Genomic DNA, 10,056 nt, shown 5'->3' with positions numbered 1-10,056 from the left:
TTACTACATAATATTTGAAATTTATATTCCATCATTAGACAACACTAATTGGATGCACCTATCTAGCTCATCCCACACTTACCTTGCGTCTACAGAATTAATGTGAAAAGATACAGTAGATTCCAAATCATGCCTGGCATCTGCAGTCAATTACTTTGAATTCCACTCCAACAGGAACAGATTTATGACTACTAGTGCCTGCACTGCTAATGTGCTGAGCAAAGAGCCAGAAACCACACTATCTTGCTGAAACTTGAGTTCTTCCAGTGACCTGAAAGCACAGCTCATTATGAACAGCACTTCTTGATGTACAGCAATAGAAGTAATGATCAAGCGTCAGGTGGTAGATTAACTGTAATGTGTCGACTACTCAAATCATTATTCAAAGCTTTTCTGAAGAATAATGCTCCCCACTTCCATAGGCAAACAAAACAATCAGACCATATTCATATATTAATTTTTATTTTCCCATACAATATTCACAGGGTCTGCTTTTTGTTTTATTCAAACTAAACTTCCCCCCCAAAACTAACACAAGAACTGACATTTCAGGACATGAAAAGTTCTGTAAACATAAAACATCCAAGGAATAGCTGAAACCCAGGGCCATTAGCAATTAAAAACACAGTTATATCCCCTTTAACGCAGAGTGTTTACTTATGTCTCCCGCCATTAACCAAACAATTCTTTTCATATATTAAAGAGACGCAGCTTTAACCAAAAGTCACAATGCATTTCTTCACCCACTGCGTGTTAGCATGTGTTTTATTATATCCTATTCAGTCACTTATTTTAAAAACTATATACAGCTATGTTTAAACGTGTATTTGTGCCATGTTTTTAATAACACAAAAATAAAGGCATTTTAAGCTATTGCTGCATATTATGCAGCAGGATACCAGAGGATTGGTTCGAATATCTAAATTCAATGCAAAAGTCAAGTCCACTAAACCTCTGCAGTGGGAGCAATACTGAGCTGAACAGTCCCACTTCACACATTCAAACATTACGAAAGAATAGACACGTACGTGATGGCTGACCACTATCTGTTTTATCCCATTGTTCACCAATTTTGACAGCACACAGAACAACTCAGTGGAAAAAAAAACCAACATGTTTCAATCTTTAAAACAAACACTTTTGCTGTGATTAAAGCTACACAAGTGATATTCAAACTCCAGAAGATAGTAGTGGACACTATCAAAATCAAATCATGTTTTCATCCAACACTTGCACTCAAAGTGTACCACTTGCTTCATTACTGTGTGCAATGCAGCACAAAAAGTACTGAATATCAGCTGCTCAAACACAAGAATAAAGCATATAGGTACAATCAAGAATATTGTGTGCAGGCACAGATTTGTATCATAAGAAGAAAGCACTATTTTTTTGTTTTCTGATATTTCTAAGTATAAATCTGGGAAGTTTGCATCCCGGAATGGGACTGCAGTATTTGCAATTCAGTACGGGATAGAAAAACATTATATATAATCCTGCATTTTACATACATTAAGCTTTTTAATGTCACCCCAGTGACATTATAAATAATTTTTGAGCTGAGTTTTTTCTTCAGTTTCCAAAAGAGCAATCATTCAGTTCACAACATAAAGTAGGTGCACTGTTGTTTACTTTTTCAGCCATTACAAGATTTAAAATCAAGTCATCTTAGATCAAGTCTTCAGACTGCCCAAGTGTCACCTGTACACGTAACTTCAATTTTTTGCTAGACATAATACAGGCAATTAATAAGGGCTTAGCATTCTTTCTCTGCTTGCTGAGAAGTAAGAAGCATCTTTCAAATTAGCCAGTAATATACGACAAATTTTTTCACCTTAGTTCAGTTTGTGTGCACTTAAGAATTGGTCAGTCTACTCATTCCTCCAGAGCCATTTGAAGTTTAACCTTATTATGACCAGCTCAATTCAAGCTCTATGTGGGTACATGCATTTTCTACCTTCCACATACAAATAAAACAAGACTTTACAGTACATAAGCTACTAAAGACATGAGCAGTGGAAACAATGTAACTATAACTCTACCAAAAAGATAACCTGAAATATTTTAAACATTTCCTGACCACTAGCAAAAAAGAGTGGCAACTAGATGCACAAGGCCATCAAGTATCAGTGCACCACATACAGGAACGTAAAATTTACAGCATTCGTGCAATGCAGTATCAATATCAAATTGGCCTCTTAATAGGATAACAATTTAGTAAAAGGCTTTGTATGTGCCTACCACATAATACAACCTCGTCCAGTGCTGGCGCTGTGCTGCTTAACAAACCAAGCTACTTCTGGTCTTAAATCCAAAAAGCAGCAGCAGCATAGATGAGTACAGAAACCGTACAATTTCAGTGACAAAGTTACAAGGTTCCCTATTTTATTGCATGCTTTTTAAAAAAACTTGGAGTTTGGGATTTTTGAATGCAGAAAGTGGATTTCCTGAGTAGTCTCAGCTTACAATTTGTTCAGTAAAACAAACATTGTGAAAGAGGAAATGCATTTATTTTAATACAGAAGAATGTATGTTTAAGTAAACATACTCAAGCATAAAAATTAGCAAGTTTTGAGGGTGGAGAATTACCAGGCTGATGGAGAATTTGCACCATGATGTAGTAGTGCCAAGCTTACAACAATTCTACAGATAAGCAAGGGGTATCATTGGATTATTTTTTTAACAGCAAATCAAAACAGTGCACTACAGTTCATCACATTTGTCTTTTCATAATCCGATATATTCAGCCTGAAAATTTAAATCAAATCAAATGTTCATATCTATTGGTTCTCATATCAGACACTAGACTGTTGGGTTATTTTAAGGTGTTATACTGCAGATGGCTAACCTTACCGGTAAAAATCAAACTTAGTTCAGACTAAAATCAGTAGAAATTAAGAGAGGCTGGTCGCTGCCAGATATTTGATACAGGAATCAGAAAAAACTTGAGTTCCAAAGTATTTTAAAAATATTTCAAATCATGTATCTTTTTCATAACATTTTGCGTCTGTTTTGTGATTTTTAAAGGGATGAGGGGTAGACACATTTGAATGTTGCATATATTCAGATCCTTTGTACCTGCAATTAATTGGAGAACAGTAATTGTTACAGATGAGTAGCACACAATGACCTGAAGTATTACCACTACCAGTTATGAACCAACACGGGTTGTTGTGGTTCTTTTATCCGAGAAGAAGCTTTTGAGGAGAAATACCTGCCCGATACTAACGACAAGAAGAATGATTGCTTCCCCTATTGACCAGTAAGCCACCCTCGTGTTTAAATCCTCAGCTCTGCTGCGGCCCTGTGCTTCCCTCAAGCGGAAGTGAGTCTGGTAATCGATGACAGACTTCAAAGCTTCATGAATTGAAACACACGCAGACTCCATCTAGAGAAGCAAACGAATACACACCACTGAATTAAGAACCCTTCTACTACTTTTTCTGAGAAGTTTTGTGATTTGATATTTAAAAATTAAGATTCGTGTAACTTTGCAAGCTAAGGATTAACTTAGTCTGTTGTCAGACGGAAATACTGTAAATGCAGTAAAATTGATCAAACTCTATTCACAGGTATGCAACAGACTAGTAAATACAGAAGCATGTGAAACTACAGATCTAATATAAAGCAATGGGCTCTGAAAATGACTACACAAATCTTAAATTTATGTATATTTGGGTGCAAAACAAACATTAGAAACACTTTTGAAATGTCAATGATCTCCGCATTGTTAATTCCACACATACCAGGAAAACAAACAGTTGCTTATAACATTAAGATGCACACACTATATATTAAATGCTTCTGTGTTTTACAAGTGTGACATTCTTCATTGCATAATTCTCACCCAAGTGGTACAACATTCTAAAAATCTACATTACTGAACTCAACATGTTATTTTGGCAAGAGACCCTTCTCTTAGTCACATACACAAAAAGTGGTTAGAGAAAGGACAATTCTGTTACCTTTCAGTGTTACTGAATGCTCCATAACAAACATGTAACAAATACTGAACAAATTGCCCAATTTCACTGTAATTTTTCATTTTAAAAAAAGTATTACCAGTTTTCCAAGCCCTAGATAATATTTCACATAAATTTCTTCCACTTTCAGTTTATCTTCTGTAAGTAAAAGTCAGTACCCCTTACTGATCACCAAAAGATTAATCAATAGATCTTCAAAATACTTTATTTGTAGTCACAGATTGTTTTTTCTGGTTTAGGGCTTAAAATTACTATTTCCTAAAGATCAAACAGCACAACCTATCATAAAAGGAAATGTTTAACACCCTGATAAGACCACTCTCAGTTACTTATATCTGTGTCTAACCATCTTTTCAAGTTGATGACTTTTAAGACAGGTATTTCAACAAGTCTAAGATATTCTTCTCAACAAAATTCAGGAAGAGGTTTTCCAAACTCAGTTCTGCCATTGGTGTCACTGATAAATTATAGAGCTCTCCTAGTCTGCACAAGGGATTTAAACACAAAGTCACTCTGGTTTTAGGGATTTACCTTTTACTGCGAAAGGCTGGCCAAATCTGGTCATGATACAAGCCTCAAGAAAACTGCAATAAGAACCTTCTTACCAAAGATGTGCTGTGCTCTGAAAATTAACTTTCCTCTTCCCAAATACCTTATTTGCATTGTGTACGCTACAACCCAGTCATGAACAATTCTTTTGTATGTCTTCTCCCACAGGCTGCAAGGTGCTGCAGAGATGCTACACCCAGGAACCCCAAGTTCTGTGTTCTCAAAATCCCTCTGCTGATGCCAAGATAGCAAAAGAAAAAACAGATCTAACAGAACACACAGAATGAACAGAATGAAGACTAAAGTAAGGAAAAGATATGGAAAGATCAAGAATCAGAATACAAAATAAAGCAGAGCAGAAGAGCAACAAGACAGAGCTGTAGCTGAATTAACAGCAAGCCATCTACTCACTACAGATCTCAGCTACTGCAGCTTTATGTGAGATGAATTCAAGTGAGATTGCCATTTGGGAAGCAGTACATATACCACTGAGTCCAGACTAACAAAATAGTGACCATGGCCAGCATTCTTCAATGGTTGTTTAAAGCAAGGTTTGGTGATGGTTATAATGTGAGAACATTAGTGGGTATTCATGAAGCAAGTGTTCCAAGGGAAGTTTTAATAGATTTAGATTGGGTAGGGGTGGTACAAAACCTTAAAATCCTGAGAATATAATAATAATGCTCTGACACTTTGTAGTGTCTTATAAAGGACAAATATCTAGAAGCCAGCTAAATATGGCTGATTTTGTTCACTTGTTTATTTTGCCAGAATTTTCTTCTCCATTTTAAAAATGGTAGTTACATGAGAGGTCAACTTAAGTCTCCCTCAAAAAGGACTCTACCATTTTAAATATAAAAGCAATTCTCAAAGTTTCTCCAAAGTTTGAAATTTTGAAAACCCTGATCCACCAATATTTACAGTTTGTGAAATCCACACTTCAAGAGGCACAGAACCATGGTATTAAAAGGAAGTTCCCTCAACGCGCACACACACAAAAATAAAACAGTGCCCTAGAGTTTAAGTTACTACCTTAATTTTCTCTTAAGCACTTGGTGATTCCTCCTCAGCTCTGCTCTGTGTTCTATAAATCGTATCTTAAGAAAGAAAGCTTATTTGTAGTAATTCGGATTATTTTAAAAGCTCCAGTCCATTGATTTTCAAAAGTGATATAGATATCTAATGCAGCTGAACTTGAAAAAACATCGCCTCCACCTGCTGTCAAACACAATAGGATTTTACCTGGGTAAGTGCAGTTACTCTGTTCTCACTAGGAAATAGTGGTGGATCTTCTCCAACCTGGAAATCAAAGTACACAGTTTTGTGTGTGAAAGTAGAGAATTCGTTGCTGAAGCAGAATTTGTATGTTCCATTTCTGGATGCAGTAAACGTGAAGCTATCATATTGTTTCTTCATCTCTTTGTACAATACAATGCCATCAGGATCTTCCAACCGACAGTCAACATCATAATGGCCTCCAGTGATCACCTGAAAACAAAAAGCAAGAAATTTTCTTTTTAACAAAATAGACATTTATATATTTCTTCTAAGAAGTGTAATTTGTCAAGTGGTACTGCAATTTTTTTTGTTTTAATGAATGTTTGAAAATAAAATGCATTAATGTGAAAATCTTTCAAAGCAAGTCTGCAAAATTATTTTCTTAAGCAAGACATTCAAAATACTTTAGGTTCAGGATATGTAATGTCAACTATATTTTCAAATCCTTTATGAGAGCAATTTTAGTTACTTTGTTATGAATAACTGTACAATAGCAAAGGCTGCAGATGAAACTTGATGGGGCAGCAAAGACATTACTGTAACAACTCAACCATTTGCTCTATCCACAAGTGCTCCATGGAATTTATTCAGCCAGAGATTGCTGACATGCATTAAGATGGCTCCTTTCTGTACGGCCAAAAGAGTGTAACTACCCTATTTGCTCAAGCTGCTTTAGGCTGCAGGAATGGCATTCGACCAGTAGAACAGGTATTGCAACATAGCTCTTCACTTGTGCTTGTGAACAGAGCAATGGGGGCGGGGGGGGGGGGGGGGGGGGGGGGGGGGGGGGGGCGGGGGGGGGGGGCGGGTAGGGGGGTGTCTGCTGGCTCCCTCCGCACAGTTAGTCACAGCATTTCTTCCCATAACTACCACATCCGGATAATGCCTCCATGTCACTCAAAACTTCATGTGATTGACTCAAGGTTGGGGTTTTTTTTTCAGGCTTTGATTACTGTTGGTCTATGGCATATTGCTCTGTAGACTAGCTATCCCACCTGTCCAGAAAGACTAATCAGTAGCTTAGGTATTCATAATTTGGGTATTCTGATGACTCTTAAGCTAGTAGTTTTACACTTAATCCTTGCTCCAAACTTTTTGCTTTTAAGACAAAGCATGCTGAAGGAGGAAGATACTTATATCTAAAGGCATGTCCCTTTTATATGTGTGCAGAAATCACTGACATATTATAGTATCTGAGTATCTGCACTTCAGTTCATGCAGTATTATTTGAACTCACATCAGTTTATTCAGGTATCGAGTTATTAAAATGATCATATAAATGGTACAACTGAAATAACAAAAGATCTGAGCAGTAGCTGCTCCATAAACAAGAAGTTTTAAAAAATATTCAGTTGGCAAGCACTATTTTCACAGTTTTCCCAAAAACGTGATGACAGGATACAAAGAGCAAAAGAATTTTTGAATGTCTGGATCTCCGGATGTCTCTCCCTGGGTGTCTGCATCTACATGAGATTTTCATACAGAAATGCTTACCTGGCTGGAAGGACAAACAAAAATAAGATTTTCTATAATGAAACAATGGCTCATTTTTGAAGTATGATCTCGAATTTGACAGGGGTATGCTTTTTATCAATTACATGAAAGTCACTCACATTTAGTTATATCGCACACCCTGAAAGGGCCAGTTTACATAACCATGGTAAAGGTTTGCCACAGCTTTAAAGTTCCCCTAGGATTCTTTCCCATGGAGCTTGCGTGAGCCTCCTCTCAGCTCTTGAGACATACTGGCAAAGGACCTGCACACAGCACTTCAGTCTACTGGCAGTTGGTCAAATCCAGACTTTATTTTTAACAATGCCACTCCTGTTCTGATCACTGACAAAAGTGACAACAGTAGGCTTATCTGTACAGCAACATCCAATGATATCCACTTCAAAACAGGGGAGAAAGGACAGAAAAAACTTTATGAAAATAACAGGCAGGGACAAGAAACATTTGGGTAGGGAAAAAAGATGTATCTAAGAACAAACTAGAACATGTAGGACAGAGCAACAAGGACTGATATTTGGCAGCAACACTCCCCAAAACAGAGAGGTGGGCCAACAGCCGAGAAACAAAAAAAACCCCACCAGACTTCAAAGAGTCAAACCTTAAAAGTACATAGCCCCTTCAAAAGCCCCCAAAGGTAAACGTGATTCCCATCATCAAGGATGACTTCTTTCTCTTGCTGCTGCTATACTATCAGCAGCTTCACCACCTGAAGCGGCAGACTGAATGGTTCAAACTCTGCTGATACACTGACAGGCAACAAAACAGCCATGGCTGCTTGCCTGATACATCTCAAAGCTGCACAGCGTGCTCTACCATGACGCCTACATGTTCAAACTGTTAGAAACTGGGAAAAGTAAGACAAACTGTGCAGCCTCACTTAATACATGCATGTTAACCACAGTTTTCAATAAGATGTCAGTTGCCTGCATGTTTTATTTTTTTGTAAGACTACTGCCTTGCTATATCCCTGTGTCACTTTGCTAGTAATGCGTACCTATTCCATCACTTTCTGTTTGCTGTAAGACCCCCGTTTGAACCACACTCTGAAATAAGAAGCACTAACTCCTTAAGTTGTACCATGCTCATCATGCAAATGCTTCACAAACCGCGAGGAAATTACTTTCGCGCCATCTTGTTGGGCTGCGGCGCTTTAAGTATTCTCCACGCTGTTCAGATGGGCCACTGCACGACAGTGATAAGGGCAAAAGACACCACCACCTTTCAGGGCCAACTTTATACGCTTTGCTTAGCTCTGAACTAAACTCACGCCTCCCGCCGTTCCTGCACAGTACAGGACAGCATGTAGCATTTCCTCAGCTGAGCTGGAAACTGCATTGGCTTCAACCGCTGCTCCCGCGCCAAGCGCTTCTCGGAACTACGCAGAGCAGCCGAAGAGAGCGCAGTAAATGAAGGAAACTGAGAGGCTCCCCCGCCAGCACAAGCTCCTCAGCCACCGCTCCCCGGCGGCGGGCCGGGCGGGGGCCCAGCTCCGCCAGCGCGGCGCGGCCCAGGCCCGGGGCGGCGCCTCCCCGTGAGGCCGCCCTCAGCCGCCCGGCTACCTGGAACTCGAGGGTGCACTTGGTGCCCTGGGCGATCTCCTCGTAGAAGCACTGCTTGGCGTTGTCGGGCAGCTCGAAGGTGATCTCAGAGGCCCGCGCCGCGCAGGCCGCCAGCGCCACCAGGAGCAACGGCGGTAGCCGCCCCCACGGCCGTGCGGCCCGGAAGCCCCGCAGCGGCATCGTCGGGCGCGGGGGGAAGACAAGGGGGGACGCAGAGCGATCCGGGGGCGGGGGAAACGCGGGGAGATGGCGGCACGGCGGGAGGAGGAGGCGGCGGCGGCGCCGGCGTGGCGGAGGGGCCGAGCGGGGAAGCGCGCAGCCACCCGGAAGCGCTCCCGGAGGGCGGTGCCGCCCATCACGGGTACTTCCGGGTGAGCGTACCCCTCCCGCGGGTGATTTTGCAGACGTGGTGTGCAGCGTGCGAAGGGGCGGGGACAAGGGCGGGGGAGGGGCGTGGCCGAAGCGTGGCCGAGGTTGCCGGCGGGGGCGGGGCACGTCGCGCGCGCCGCGGGAGTTCCTCCCCTGCCCTTCCGTCCCGTCGAGGCTCTTGGCGCTACGCCCACTGAATGCGGTCACCCAGGGGTTGCATTGTCTTCAGTGGTCCCATGAGGCGCGATCTAGAGCTGAAACAGCGGGCTCTAATCGCCGGGCACCAGTGAAAAGCAAACCTCGGTGCTGTCGATCGTCAGGGCTAATACACAGGAATGAATCTGAAGACTTCTGCCTCACAAGTCATGAAACATTCATTGCTCCAGAGAGAGAAAATACTCATTAAAGTGCTCACGCTGATTGCAGGAATGTCGGCTTTAAGTTGTACTCCAGTAAATAGTTATTTTTACAACGTAAAAGAGATTCAAAAGAAGAAATCAAAGATAACTTCCATCCTTACATTCATTTTCAGTCCTGTGGTAAATCGGGCAGACTGGGAAAAAGAAAACTCGTCTCCAATCTCCCAGACAGAAGGAACTCGTAAAGGTGTGGGTCTGCCTTCCCATTCTGTTCCTCCAGAAAGGGGCTGACCTGCGCCAGGTACGAAATGCCAAAAGAGGCACCGCACTGGGATGCCACTTCGTAACCCTCGAGCCTTAATGAGGTCACTCCTGAGCTGGCTTGCAGAGCCTGTGAATTTCATTCTCAGCACAGTATGAGAAGCCTGGGCTTCAGCCTTTGAGGACTGT

At 41.2% G+C, this 10,056-nt stretch overlaps 1 protein-coding gene across 1 annotated transcript; it reads right to left on the bottom strand.

Annotated features, from left to right (window-relative positions):
• Positions 1-445: 445 nt before the first annotated feature.
• Positions 446-9,232, bottom strand: TMED7 (transmembrane p24 trafficking protein 7). The gene is made up of 3 exons (XM_054810624.1): positions 8,879-9,232; positions 5,772-6,017; positions 446-3,385 (listed from the first exon to the last, which is right to left on the bottom strand). The coding sequence occupies exons 1-3, from the start codon at positions 9,056-9,058 to the stop codon at positions 3,149-3,151; spliced, it is 663 nt and encodes a 220-aa protein (XP_054666599.1). The 5' UTR covers positions 9,059-9,232; the 3' UTR covers positions 446-3,148.
• Between the last annotated feature and the right edge of the window lie 824 nt (positions 9,233-10,056).

Source organism: Grus americana, chromosome Z, assembly GCF_028858705.1.
Source record: "Grus americana isolate bGruAme1 chromosome Z, bGruAme1.mat, whole genome shotgun sequence".
Lineage (NCBI taxonomy): Eukaryota > Metazoa > Chordata > Aves > Gruiformes > Gruidae > Grus > Grus americana.
The sequence above is the reverse complement of the archived record's forward strand: the minus strand, read 5'-3'. Positions and strand labels throughout refer to the sequence as shown.